This window comes from Delphinus delphis, chromosome 5 (assembly GCF_949987515.2).
Source record: "Delphinus delphis chromosome 5, mDelDel1.2, whole genome shotgun sequence".
Taxonomy (NCBI): domain Eukaryota; kingdom Metazoa; phylum Chordata; class Mammalia; order Artiodactyla; family Delphinidae; genus Delphinus; species Delphinus delphis.
In genome coordinates this window covers 23,473,272-23,488,921 of record NC_082687.1, presented here as the reverse complement: position 1 = coordinate 23,488,921, position 15,650 = coordinate 23,473,272, and the positions used below count along the sequence as shown (strand labels likewise).

General features: G+C 34.8%; 1 protein-coding gene across 1 annotated transcript in view; it reads right to left on the bottom strand.

The window, feature by feature from the left end:
• Positions 1–4,456: 4,456 nt before the first annotated feature.
• Positions 4,457–15,650, bottom strand: part of USP38 (ubiquitin specific peptidase 38) — a 34,103-nt gene continuing 22,909 nt past the window's right edge. The window contains exons 9-10 of the mRNA XM_060012089.1: positions 13,194–14,553; positions 4,457–5,723 (exon numbers count right to left, since the gene is read on the bottom strand). Coding sequence (XP_059868072.1) covers positions 5,562–5,723; positions 13,194–14,553 — 1,522 coding nt within the window. The 3' untranslated portion in view covers positions 4,457–5,561. The remainder of the gene's footprint in view (positions 5,724–13,193; positions 14,554–15,650) is intronic.

Below are 15,650 nucleotides of genomic sequence, written 5' to 3'. Positions count from 1 at the left end.
TGTGAAAGTGATGATAACCACAAGGAACAGCAAAAGGATGAACATGAAGCTGTAAAAGAGGACATCAAAATCACAAAATGTGGGGGAGGAGAGAAAGAAAATTTAGATTCTTTTTTTGGTTTTAATTTTAAAGAATGCATTTGAGCCTATATGACTACCAGTCTAAGGCAAAGTAGATGTAGGAAGGGGTTAACATACTTGAAAAACAGGGTAACCAAAACAAATCAAAAACATACAATAAAGTCACAAACACCAAAGAGAAGACAACATAAGTATAATCCAAAAAAAAAAAAAAAATCAAATCACAAAAGGAAAAGCAAAAAAGAAAAAGGGACAAGGAAGAAATATAAAAACAACAGGAAAACAAGGTTTAAAATAGTAATAAATACATATCAATAATTACCTTAAATGTCAATGGACTAAATGATCCAATCAAAAGACATAAGAGTGGCAGATTGGATTAAAAAAACAAGAGCCTATAATATGCTGCCTACAAGAGAGTCACTTTAGGGCAAAGGACACACATAGATTGAAAGTAAGGGGATGGAAAAAGATATTTCACGCAAACATAAATGACAAGAAAGTAGGGGTCGCAATGCTCATATCAGACAAAATAGACTTTAAAACAAAGGCCATAAAGAAAGATAAGGACACTATAACATGATAAAAGTATCAATACAGGAAGAGGATTTTACACAACCAGTGGTATTCATCCCATGTTCACAAGTATGGTTCAACATATGCAAATCAATCAATGTGATACACCACATCAACAAAAGACAAAAACCACACAATCATCTCAACAGATGCAGAAAAAACATTTGACAAAATTCTACATCCATTCATGATAAAAACTCTTACTAAAGTAGATATAGAAGGAACATATCTCAACATAATAAAAGCTATTTATGACAAACCCAGAGCCAATATAACACTCAATGGTGAAAAGGTGAAAGCCTTCCCACTAAAATCAACACAACATGATAAAGATGCCCACTCTCACCACTTTTATTCAACATACTACTGAAGTCCTAGCCACAGCACTCAGGCAAGAAAAATAAATAAAAGGTATCCAAATTGGAAGGGAAGAGGTAAAACTGTCATTACACGCAGATGACATGATACTATATATAGAAAACCCTCAAGATTCCACACAAAAACTACTAGAACTGATAAACAAATTCAGCAAGGTAGCAGGATACAAGATTAACATACAGAAATCAGTTGCATTTCTTTACACTAACAATGAAATATCAGAAAGGGAATGTAAAAAAAAAGACTACCTTTTACAATTGCGCCAAAAAAAAAAAGTACTTAGGAATAAACCTGGCTAAGAAGGCAAAAGACTTAAATGCTGAGAACTATGAAACATTAATATAGGAAACTAAAGGTGATTCAAAGAAATGGAAAGGTATCCCACGCTCTTGGATTGGAAGAATTAATATTGTTAAATGGCCATACTACCCAAAACAATCTACAGATTTAATGAGATCCCTAACAAATTACCCATGACATTTTTCACAGAACTAGAATAATCCTAAAATTTGTATGGAACCATAAAAGACCCAGAATTGCCAAAGCAATCCTGAGGAAAAAGAACGAAGATGGAGGCATAGCCCTCCCAGACCTCAGATAATACTACAAAGCTACAGTAATCACAGCAGCATGGTACTGGCACAAAAACAGACATACAGATACATGGGACAGAATAGCGAGCCCCAAAATAAACCCACACACCTATGGACAATTAATCTTAGACAAAGGAGGCAAGAATATACAATAGGAAAAAAGACAGTCTCTTCAGCAAGGGGTGCTGGGAAAGTTGGACAGCCGCACGGAAATCAGTGAAGTTAGAACACACCCCGACACTATGCATAAAAATAGACTCAAATGGCTTAAAGACTTAAACATAAGACATGACACCATAAAACTCCTAGAAGAGATAATAAGCAAAACATTCTCTGACAGAAATTGTACCAATGTTTTCTTAGGTCAGTTTCCCAAGGCAATAGAAATAAAAGCGAAAATAAACAAATGAGATCTAATGAAACTTACAAAGGAAACCATAAACAAAATGAAAAGGCAACCTACAGAATGGAAGAAAATATTTGCAAACAATGTGACCGACAAGGGCTTAATTTCCAAAATATACAAACAGCTCATACAACTCAATAACAAAAAAACAACTCAATAGAAAAATGGCCAGAAGACCTAAATAGACATTTCTTCAAAGACACACAGATAACCAATAGGCACATGAAAAGATGCTCAACATCACTAATTATTAGACAAATGCAAATCAAAACTACAATGAGGTACCAACTCACACCAGTCAGAATGGCCATCACTAAAAACTCTACAAATAACAAATGCTGGAGAGACTGTGGAGAAAAGGGAACCCTCCTACACTGCTGGTGGGAATGTAAGTTGGTGCAGCCACTATGGAAAACAGTATGAAGGTTCCTCAAAAAGCTAAAAATAGAATTACCATATGATCTAGCAATCCCGCTCCTGGGCATATATCCAGAAAAAACTATAATTCAAAAAGATATATGCACGCCTATGGTCATAGCAGCACTATTCACAACAGCCAAGACATGGAAACAATGTAAATGTCCATCAACAAATGAATGGATAAAGAAGATGTGGTACATATACACAATGGAATACTACTCAGCCATAAAAAAGAATGAAATAATGCCATTTGCAGCAACATGGATGGAACTATAGATTACCATACTAAGTGAAATAAGTCAGAAAGAGAAAGACAATATATCACTTATACATGGAATCTAGAATATGACACAAAGGAACATATCTACAAAACAGAAACAGACACACAGACATAGAGAACAGACTTGTGGTTGCAAAGGTGGAGGAGGGGCATGGGAGGGATGGACTGGGAGTTTGGGGTTAGCAGATACAAACTATAACATATAGAAGGGATAAACAACAAGGTCCTACTGTATAGCACAGGGAACTGTATTCAATATTCTGAGCTAAGCCAAAATGGAAAAGAATATAATAAAGAATGTATATATATGTATAACTGAATCACTTTGCTGTACAACAGAAATTAGCACAGCATTGTAAATCAACTATACTTCAATTAAAAAAATTCACATACAGAGTGAAGAGAAAAACTAATACCGTATGCTAACACATATATATGGAATCTAAAAAAAAATGGTTCTGTTGAACCTAGGGGCAGGACAGGAATAAAGACACAGACGTAGAGAATGGACTTGAGGACACGGGGAAGGGGAAGGATAAGCTGGGACAAAGTGAGAGAGTGGCATGGACGTATATACACTACCAAATGTAAAATAGTTAGCTAGTGGGAAGCAGCCACATAGCACAGGGAGATCAGCTTCATGCTTTGTGTCCACCTAGAGGGGTGGGAGGGAGACCAAGAAGGAGGAGATATGGGGATATATGTATATGTATAGTTGATTCACTCTGCTATACAGCAGAAACTAACACACCATTGTAAAGCAGTTATACTCCAATAAAAATGTTTAAAAAAAAAGGAAAAAATTAACAATTTTCTCTAAAATAAATAAAAGTTCAGCAAATAATTAATGTTACTATATTTTTAATCTTAAAAGGAAATCTTTAATTTCCAGTCTTTGGTAGTGGTATGAAGTTATCTAAATATGCTCGGTATTATTATATAACTAGAGTTTCATCTTTCTCTTATCATTTTGAAAATTCAATATGTATTACCTTGACACATAAAAATCTTTGAAGGACTTGCTATTTTCATAGATAAAACTTTGTGTAGGTCTAATTGTCTTTATGGAAGTTTCTAGTAGAAGCAGCTGAGCCCACTATCAACCCACCAAGTATTACATGACTTTACCAATTTCAATAGATGCTAAGACTGATATAGTCTGACTATAAATCATTATCTAGCCAGTGGATAACTGAACGCATAGCTTAGACATTCATTATTAGAACAATAGGAAGTCCAGAGGAAAGACAGTTGATAAAAAAAACTTTCTGGTTCAGTGATTTGTAGGCAAGAGAAGTCTCAATTCTGCAAAAGAATTTCCAGTTTTTAACTAATCCAGTCAGTTTTCCTAATCTTCCTGGTGACTAGAAACAGGTTAGGAGTGGTAAGTAGTAGAATGAAGATGAGGAGTTCTGTTTTTAACCACTGCCATTAAAAGCTTGGGAAAAAGATAAACCCCAAATCACCAAAGAACATTCTTTCCTTAAAATGTTTTCAAAATAAATATGTGACCAATCTTCAGAACAATGTACACCATGGATAAGTTAAAACTTTTAGGAATGGGGACAATTGGGATAACTTCTAAATACTGTATAATCAAGACCCAGGAGAAGTGACTTGTTTCCAGTTTCCTGGCAAAAGAAAATGTGGGACCACAGGGGCTGACATTTCGACATTTTATCTGAAACTGTGAAACAGAAACAACTGTGCAAAACGCATGACTCAAACGAGAAAAAACAAAAAACCCCACAAATGTATAACTCTAAAAATATGTGATCAATGTTTAATATTCTGAGGATTAAGTAACAAAATCGAAAAAATTTTTTTACCTGACTAGGTTGATTTCCTCTGAATTCTTCTAAGAGTTAAAAACAAACTATTACACTTATTGATTTAGAACCATCAGATTTTACTTCAGGAAAATCTAATACCTTTCAAAAGGTTATAATTTTAACATTAGCACAAAAAATTACTTCCTAACATTTCATTTGTAAAAAACTTTTCCGCAGCCAAAGATTCCTATTTTTGAATTACAGTACTGCAAGGCACATACAGAACTCACCTCCTTCAAAACACACAGAAGATATACTCCCTGAAATAGAATTTTTAAAATCCTCAAACAATTAGAAACACTACAAAGTTAGCAATTTTTAGGTAAAAATGTGGCTCCTACAGGATCATGCACCTTTCTTAAAATCAATTCAGCACATATGTATAAATAATCCTTTTTTAAAACATTTGTACTTGAAATGTAGATACAGTGATGCTGAAGACAGCACTGAACAAACCTGAAAAGTACTACAGCTCGATAAAGTTTATGTTATTGCCTTCATGAGAGACTATATCATCTCTAGTATTCTCAAAGACTTGAATTTAATAATGGGGTAACTACACAGGAAATAAAAGATTTTCTTTCTTTCCTTACTAACAATATTTCCTTCACCTCTAACACCAATTCTTTTATAAAGGATGCTAAATGAAATCTATCTTTTGTTCAGTAAAACTGAGGACAGGACCATTTAATTGCCTCTACTAAATTTAATGCAGCTTAATTAGGGACCAGGTACATATTTGCCTCTGAAAATTTTTGGTCAAGCATGTCTAACCATAAAAGAAAATGGAATTTTAAGAGGTAGATTTTTTCCCAATGATGCATTTTGTTAATAAACGTTTTGTCAACAAAATGAAAACAAGCACTATGTTTTCTTGTATAACGGTCTAATGAAAAGAAAAATAAAAGATAGATATGATATTTGTTACAGTCTGACATTTAAACAGTCATAGTATTGGATGTTTTGTGACCAGTGCATTTTGGACTCTCTCAGCATCAAAATACGAGTCTGCCAACTGTATTAAACCCTCCTCCACCCCCACCACCAGTTGGTCCACAGCTTCCTGGTGGATCATTGTCGTCAAATCCATTGGGCCGAAATGAACAGGATGCAGATGCAGCTTGTAGGGCCCGGGCTCGAGCATTCAGCTCTTGTTCCTAAAATTAAAAATTGTTTTTATGAAATTAAAATTCTAAATACAGTGGATGGGTATCACCTACACAAATATTTTTAAATTGCCTTAATCCTTAATAAGCATCCTTCAAATCTCAGTAACTTTAAAAATATTGATTACACTAGTCTTTACCAAATCTTACTAAAGTCGAGTACCTAATCACAGATGGAGCGAACAAGGTAGAGAGCAAAATCCTAGTATAACTCTACAGAATGACAGATCCTAAAGGCCATTCTCTTTCAGTACCCTCCTTTACAGAAGATGAAACTGAAGCTCCACAGTCTTAAAATTTCTCTACAGAAATATCACAGTTGTTGCAACACTCATCACCGTATACAAGAATGGATTTCTTTTCTAATACACAGAACACAGGATTCAAAGGTTACACTTTCTGTCAAGTGGAGCTATTTTGGAAGTGGGTGATTACAGTAAAAGGTATAAATAATGAAAGAAGGCTGAATTTTTTTCCTACCCTTTCCTCAGAATATTTCTCAGTAAATAACAGCTCAAAAACACTGCTAAGGAAAAGGAGCCTGTCTCCTTACAGTATTACTTAAAACTTCCCCCTACCAGATTATTAGAACTTTTATAAGGAACCATATTCATCTATGTGCCTGACACATATTAAGTGCTCAGTAAATATTAATGATTTCAGACTAGAACACTATTAGGTACTTGGCCACGAAAGGAACAAATGTGAATAAGCACTTATTTATTTATTTATAAAGAAACTGCAAATTCATTTGGCAAGGTGTAGAACTGGATTCTAAAACTGGCACAAACTCCTAGGAAGAAAATATTCTGATATATGTCCATGTTCCTGGGAAAGAGTCTATAACTTTCAAGTGAGGTCATCGGTGTCAACAAGGTCTAAAAGCCACTAGCAACAGCACAACCCTTAAATGGTTAGGTATAATCACCCTGAAGAACTTTCATAGTACAGTCAACATTAATAACAAAAACTGTACTACTTTCAATTTTTCAACTAAAAGCCCAATTACTTTGCTCCTCCTGGCAAGGTAATTTTATTTTACAATTTCTAGCTAAATTTTCTTGGTCGACTATTCTACCCCCTTCATGAGATGCCCAATTTTTATTATGGAGAAAAAAATCCCAGGCTTAACCTGACATCTGTCCCTCATATTATGGACACCCTGTTTCTCAGTAAGCATACAGCGACTGCTGTGTGATTCCCAATACACAAAATTATCAAGAACCACAAATTTTTAGGGCTGAATGTGACCTAAGAAATCCTGATAGCAGAATGGCCTAATTAACCAGTCTCTGACAGGTCTTAGAAAGGCTTTTAAAACTTAATTTGCAGGATATTTCTCAAAAACATTTTTTAAATTAACTCTATCATTTACAACATTTATAACTGCTGGCTCCTCTGTATCATGTCCAACCACACAATATTTTTCAGGAGCTATAGTAATTTATTCTTCAATTTGTAAAATTAAAGTAAGAATTACATACATTTTACAGAGAGAAAATAAAAGCTGCAATGGATCTATCAGAAATAGACACAAAAATAAGAAACAAAAATCCTCTATTATGGCTCTATAATCTATTAAGCTATCTAAACAAGCAATGAATATATGACTCTGGATCTACGAAACAATATCTGGTTTAGGATACAGATCATCTTCCCCAATGAAATAAATAAAACTGAGTAAATATGCAAGGCAGAGTTCAAGAAGTTCTGCTCCCAAAAGATACGGCAAATTTTGCCTGGACTTTGTTAAAAAGTGACTTCTCACCAGAAACTATGTTGAAGGACCTACAAAATACAAAACTTAGTAACTCCACTGCTTCTGAGACACCTGAAACCTATATTATATTTTAAGATAGAGAGCTTCCCAAGAAAGAAATATTCCATTTTTACTTTCTTAGCTATTTATATAAATACATGGCTTGAATCTAAAAAAAAGAAGAAAGAAAAAAGAAAAAAAAGGTCCTGAAGAACCTAGGGGCAGGATAGGAATAAAGATACAGACGTAGAGAATGGACTTGAGGACACGGGGAGGGGAAGGGGGAAGGGTAAGATGGGACGAAGTGAGAAAGTGGCATGGACAAATATACACTATCAAATGTAAAACAGATAGCTAGTGGGATGTAGCTGCATGGCCCAGGGAAATCAGCTCGGTGCTTTGTGACCACCTAGAGGGGTGGGATAGGGAGGGTGGGAGGGAGGGAGATGCAAGAGGGAGGAGATATGGGGATATATGTAAATGTATAGCCAATTCACTTCGTTATAAAGCAGAAACTAACACATCATTGTAAAGCAATTATACTCCAATAAAGATGTAAAATAAATAAATACATACATACATACATACATACATACATGGCTGAGGGAGAAAAATGTATGCTATTCTATTTTCAGAAGATAAGCTTAAACTATGGATAGAAGTAGGGGAAACTGCTTTTCATTTTATTTCTTTTAATACAGATGACAATATTAGGTAAATGTCGCAAACTATGAATCTCAGTGCATATGTAATTTATATCCCAAATTTATATCAAGTATTAAAATTAATTCTTATTTCAGCAGTGGACTGTACATCTAGTGACAAAAAGGAGTTCCTGTTGCTTTGGGACAAAAACCTTTCAGTATACTTAGATCTCTCATTTAAATAAATCTGTAAACATTAAATTAATCCATCTTTTTTTTTCCTTTACACAGATATAATGTATACTCTTCTGTATGTGTGATGAAGAAAAAAATTAAGACAAAGTCCCACCTTCTCCAAAGAAACAAAGGAAAGAAACCGAACACGAAAGGAGAGAACTGTCTGCAGCTGGTGTGGGACACATGGGGATAGGTGGTGCGACTCACACAGCTTTTCTCTCACTGGATCCTAACTGAAAGCATGATTTTGGTAGTTCAGACACTAAAATAATGGAGATACTCCTAATGGAAGTTGGGGAGAGAAATATATATGAAGAGATAAGCCCTTTCCAAAATTTACTTTAAGATCCACAATTCGCATTGCTCTCTTATGTGTCAGGCTATGATACAGAGTAGAAAATAGTTTGTCAGACAGGATTTTTTTGCCTAGGCTTTTCACAACCACTAATCCTGCTAATACTATAGAAACAGCAAGAGTCTTTCTAACACTTGTAAATCTAGTTGTGACTTTACTCAACTCCACACCCTTATTTTTACTAAGATCTGATTAAGTTTTCTACAACTGTTTTATAAATAGGTATAATGCTGTTTCTTAAAGCCAAAGTTGTATCCTAGACATAGCAATCTATTACACAGCATTATTACTATGAAATGGGCACAAACTTTTAACTATACCCCAGGAATGAATGTAAAAACAAAACTGAGAATAAGAGCAAAAACATACACATACAGGTTCCACTTGTTCAAAACTAAGAAATGATAGCTGAAAGCGGCTGTATACAAAAATCTCAACATCACACATTCTCACTGCCTGGCAATTATGAGAACATGTTCATCAGTAGAACAGAAGAAACACTATAGTCTCCTAATACAAACTTAAGATGCCAGATGATTCAGTTACACAGTATGAGAAACATCACAATTCAAACCTTATCAATTAAAGTAAAGTCTAAATATATTTAAGTTTCTAATTAAGAGTTGAGTATGTTTTTGTAATTTGCTTTAAAAAAGCACTTTGATAATGAAGCTTTAATAGCCTAAGAGTCTTAATACAGGTAAATAAATAAATACCTTAATGTAAAATTTAGTGATATCTTTTTTGCATTGAACAACTGGCCTGAGACTTAAAATGGAATTCAGAACAACTGCACAACACTGAGAAACTGAATTAACAAAGTACATAATGGTTTTCCTTTATAATGACATAGGGTATTAAAATAATAATGAAAAGAATGGCTCATCACATACAAACATTGTAAAATCAGGATGTAACGGGGTAAACGGCAAGATAGAGAAAATCATGTAGAGCCAGGTTGCAATACAAATAGTTGTTATGGTTAAAAGAGCTTTTCGCATTACAATTACACAAATTAGAGTAGTTTCTGCATATTTCCAAAAGTCAAGATTGCACTGGGCCTTATTTCCTTATTTTATACTGTAGAAAATTTCTATTTTAACCTAACCTTCTCACACTCCACCTCTCTAATCTTCAAGAAGCATGAGTCCTATCTAAGTGCTTATTCAGTATGTAGTGAGGAGGACATGTTTGAGTATACTCTATTACCTTGAACATAAGCCTTCTGACTGGATGTTAGAGTCTTTGGTAGTGAATAATGAATATTCTGAGTTTCTAATTTTTTTTCTGTAAACTGTACTGTTTTTGTGTGACTCTGGAACATTGCCATACTCCTTTAAAAATGTATCATGTATCGTTATCTGAGTATTGTTTAATACAGTAAATTTGAAAACTTTTTGAGTAAACTTCCCTCTAAAAATCAGTACTATTTTTTCTCTTATTCTGTATCCTTTAGGAGTCTGTAATAAAAAATTTTTAGAAACTTACTTATTTAAACTCATACAATCAATTGGACTACCCAATTAATACACCTACAATTTTAACTACAATTTACTGTTGGTCCTTTATGTTGATAGCAAGTTGGCAGGTTTCAAAGAAAAATGCTTTCAGCAAGGTCTTTATTAACTTTAAAGTAAGAAAAAGCGCTAACTCTGTGCGAAAAGTGTAAGTAAATTCAGCTCATATGAAACCTTTACTCCACAGTTTTTATTTACTAATTGTTCTATTACTGCCATGATTCTACTGATCAGGTCCTTAAAGAATACAAATATCCTTTCTTTGCATATTCTACCTTTTAGTGTCCTTTATTTTATCCACCTGACTGTCAATAAACAGTCCTTAAAATATTTATACAAAGGTCTAAAAGGAATAAATACAAATTTAGCAGTTGTTTCCCCTGGCAGGTGGGACTGAAGGGAAGAGGAAAATACTTCCATTTTATTAAGCTTCCTAAATTTCTGTATGTCATGATTTTATAATGATCACATCTTTTCTAATTAAAAACAAACAAGGTTACTCAACATAGTTTTGGAAGTTTTAGCCACAGCAATCAGAGAAGAAAAAGAAATAAAAGGAATCCAAATTGGTAAAGAAGAAGTAAAGCTGTCACTGTTTGCAGATGACATGATACTATACAGAGAGAATCCTAAAGACGCTACCAGAAAACTACTAGAGCTAATCAATGAATTTGGTAAAGTAGCAGGATACAAAATTAATGCACAGAAATCTGTGGCATTCCTATACACTAATGATGAAAAATCTGAAAGTGAAATTACGAAAACACTCCCATTTACCATTGCAACAAAAAGAATAAAATATCTAGGAATAAACCTACCTAAGGAGACAAAAGACCTGTATGCAGAAAATTATAAGACACTGATGAAAGAAATTAAAGATGATACAATAGATAGAGAGATATACCATGTTTTTGGATTGGAAGAATCAACACTGTGAAAATGACTCTACTACCCAAAGCAATCTACAGATTCAGTGCAATCCCTATCAAACGACCACTGGCATTTTTCACAGAACTAGAACAAAAAATTTCACAATTTGTATGGAAACACAAAAGACCCCGAATAGCCAAAGCAATCTTGAGAACGAAAAACGGAGCTGGAGGAATCAGGCTGCCTGACTTCAGACTATACTACAAAGCTACCGTAATCAAGACAGTATGGTACTGGCACAAAAACAGAAATATAGATCAATGGAACAGGATAGAAAGCCCAGAGATAAACCCACACACATATGGTCACCTTATCTTTGATAAAGGAGGTGAGAATATACAGTGGAGAAAAGACAGCCTCTTCAATAAGTGGTGCAGGGAAAACTGGACAGGTACATGTAAAAGTATGAAATTAGAACACTCCCTAACACCATTCACAAAAATAAACTCAAAATGGATTAAAGACCTAAATGTAAGGCCAGACACTATCAAACTCTTAGAGGAAAACATAGGCAGAACACTATGACATAAATCACAGCAAGATCCTTTTTGACCCACCTCCTACAGAAATGGAAATAAAAACAAAAATAAACAAATGGGACCTAATGAAACTTCAAAGCTTTTGCACAGCAAAGGAAACCATAAACAAGACCAAAAGACAACTCTCAGAATGGGAGAAAATATTTGCAAATGAAGCAACTGACAAAGGATTAATCTCCAAAATATACAAGCAGCTCATGCAGCTCAATATCAAAAAAACAAAAAAACCAATCCAAAAATGGGTAGAAGACCTAAATAGACATTTCTCCGAAGAAGATATACAGATTGCCAACAAACACATGAAAGAATGCTCAACATGATTAATCATTAGAGAAATGCAAATCAAAACTAGAATGAAATATCATCTCACATGGGTCAGAATGGCCATCATCAAAAAACCTACAAACAGTAAATGCTGGAGAGGGTGTGGAGAAAGGGGAACACTCTTGCACTGTTGGTGGGAATGTAAATTGATACAGCCACTATGGAGAACAGTATGGAGGTTCCTTAAAAAACTACAAATAGAACTACCATACGATCCAGCAATCCCACTATTGGGCATATACCCTGAGAAAACCATCATTCAAAAAGAGTCATGTACCAAAATGTTCATTGCAGCTCTATTTACAATAGCCAGGACATGGAAGCAACCTAAGTGTCCATCAACAAATGAATGGATAAAGAAGATGTGGCACATATATACAATGGAATATTACTCAGCCATAAAAAGAAACGAAACTGAGTTATTAGTAGTGAGGTGGATGGACCTAGAGTCTGTCATACAGAGTGAAGTAAGTCAGAAAGAGAAAAACAAATACTGTATGCTAACACATATATTTGGAATCTAAGAAAATAAAAAAAGGTCATGAAGAACCTAGGGGCAAGATGGGAATAAAGACACAGACCTACTAGAGAATGGACTTGAGGATATGGGGAGGGGGAAGGGTAAGCTGTGACAAAGTGAGAGAGTGTCATGGACATATATACACTACCAAACGTAAAACAGATAGCTAGTGGGAAGCAGCCGCATAGCACAGGGAGATCAGCTCAGTGCTTTGTGACCACCTAGAGGCGTGGGATAGGGAGGGTGGGAGGGAGGGAGACGCAAGAGGGAAGAGATATGGGAACATATGTATATGTATAACTGATTCACTTTGTTATAAAGCAGAAACTAACACACCATTGTAAAGCAATTATACTGCAATAAAGATGTTAAAAAAAAACAGAAAAAAAAACAAACAAGTGCTTCTATACTGCATGTACTTGTGACTTTTCATTACTAATTTGTAACATTAGAAAGAAAATTTAGCTATATAGGTTGAACCCATTTCATATAAACCCAGATTCAAATTTCAAATCACCTCGTTGTAAATTCCTTAAAAATGCAGAAGTTGGATTTCAAAATTAAGGCACTCATTTAACCACCTGTCAATTGTTTAAATATTTTCCACAAATGATGAAGCTTATATTTCCAACTTACCTGTAAATATAGTTTATTGTCTTTTGTTATAGCATCCATTAGTTCTTTCTGTAGAGGTGGGTCTCCATTTACCCAGAGTCCAGTGGTTGAATTATTCCCACTTAAACCATTAGCGCTGTTCTGTTTTTTATACAACAGCACATAAGCTGTGTCCTTGGGAAACCTACTCGTAATTTTCTGGACTGACTGAAATGAAGTAAACGTCACTCTGCTGTCATTAAATAAAAACCATTCTTTTGACATTTCCTTATTTTCCAAATCCTGTTCAATAACTGCACTGGGACTATCTCTCCCTAATAAATGACTCTGGGAGGAGGCTAATGTCAGAGTTTCGGGCTGGTGGCACATCTGGTATGAGGACTCTGTACCTGTGATGTTTCTGGCATAAGAATAGTAATGTCCGCTTTCAGAGGATACACCAGAGTGAACGACAACAGAACTCAATAGATAGGGCACCAATTTTGGGGAGCAAGCTTCTTCAGTCCCAGAAGGCTTTAATTTTTTAGCTAGATTCTCACTAATATCAGTGAAGTCAACATCTAAAGACCAACTTTCTGACAACGAAGAGAAAGAAGTAGTTCTTTTAACTGGCAACTCCAAAACCAGTGGCAGTGACACATTGTCTAGGATTTTTCTTCTCACATGATACTTCTGATCATATGAAAATCTTAGGAGAGTAAGAATAAGGTATTCAGGTTCCTCCGTGATTTGCATAGTTTTCTCGGCATTCTGCAGAGAGGCACAGTTTTCACAATAATATTGGTTGTCACCAGTAAGAATCTCTGGAGCCAAAAAATAATTTAGTAAGTCAGTTACTGAAGATGTGGTTTCACCTCCTGCTTTCTGAGGTACATCTTTATTAACAAGCATCTTGTTAGAGTCATTAGGGACAGAAGTGTCTTCACTACAGCGAAACTCATCAGGACTATCCACCATTCTTTCATTCACAGCTGAGTAACAGGCAAAGGCAGCTGTTGATGGATTACAGACTCCTGGTTCTTTTGAAGGACCAGGTACACTGGCCTGCATTAGACCACCATCTTGTGTACTGGGTGATGATGCCGGTTCTTGAAAAGACAAGTTTTCCATAGAAGAGGAAGGACAAAAGGCAAGTGAAAGATCTGTAAAGGCTTCCACTTTTTGTGAGGTACTCCTGCAGTTCAAACAACATATGTGAGTTTGTAGTTTTCCTCCAAACATTTTTTCGATTAATGTCTTCTCACTATCACTTGTGCAAGGGGTCTCTGTTAGTACAGCTGCCTTATTGGCTACTTCTTGTAAAGAAGTTTCACTGCACCCCAGACTTTCAGAAAGCTTGTGTGAGGACTGAACTTTCAAGATCTTTTCTTCTTCATGGAGCCTGTAGAAGAGTATATCATTATATAGCTACTTTGCTTAAATTTAAATGTCATTTCTACTTTAAAATATTGGCTGCCTATATAAATAGCCAAATTATTCTTATCAAATATAATGCTTAACTAAAAAAAAATCAAGTTTCTCCTCCTTTAATCAAGAGGAATATTGAACAGTTTGAGAAGGTAGATCAGAAGAGAAGTTAGGAACTGTTCCTACGCTATATTCTCATTACACTTTCGTCATACTGCTATTTTATAGCACTTATTATAGTTAATTATACATGTCCACTAACTGTCTTATATATCTTTGTTTGCCTGACACTTCACAGAAAGCCTGGCACAAAGAAACTACTCAACATATCCTTGCTGAATGGAAGGAAGGTTGAGTTCAACTAACTTTACTAGTCATTCACATAACAGAAGGGAGGCAAAGACAGGGAAATACAGGAAGATAATAGGTTTTATTAACTAAGTGGTAAGAAGACAATAAAATTTACCAAACCCACTGAATTATGAACTGGTTTAAAGAGCAGTTATTAATTTTTTTTGTCTCAGGATGCCTTTATACTCTTAAACAAAATTGAGGAACCTAAGAGCTTTCATTTATGTGGTTATACCTATTAATATTTACTGTATTCAAAAATTGAGAATAAAAGTAATATTACATTTAAAAACAATAATAAACTCATTACATGTTAATATAAATAACATTTTTTAAAATAAAAAAATAGTTATATTTTCTAAACCCCCCAAAACTTAGAAGAATGGCGCTGTTTTACATTTTGCCAATACTTCAAGTATCTGGCTTAATAGAAGACAGGCTGGATCCTCATATCTGCCCTGCATTCAGTCTATCGTGATATGTTGTTCTGGATGAAGTATATGAAGAAAATCTGGCCTCAACTACATATAAACAGATGTGCAGTTCGAAAAGGGAAGAGCCCTGAAAGTGTTCTGGGAACCCCTAGGGGTCCTTGTACCACACTTTGAGAACAGCTGGTCTAAAGTAAGAAAATTTAAAAAAGAAACCAAATTGAAAACAAAAGAACACTTTAAAAAATACAATAAATGCAAGGTATTTTAGGGATTAACAGTTGAAATA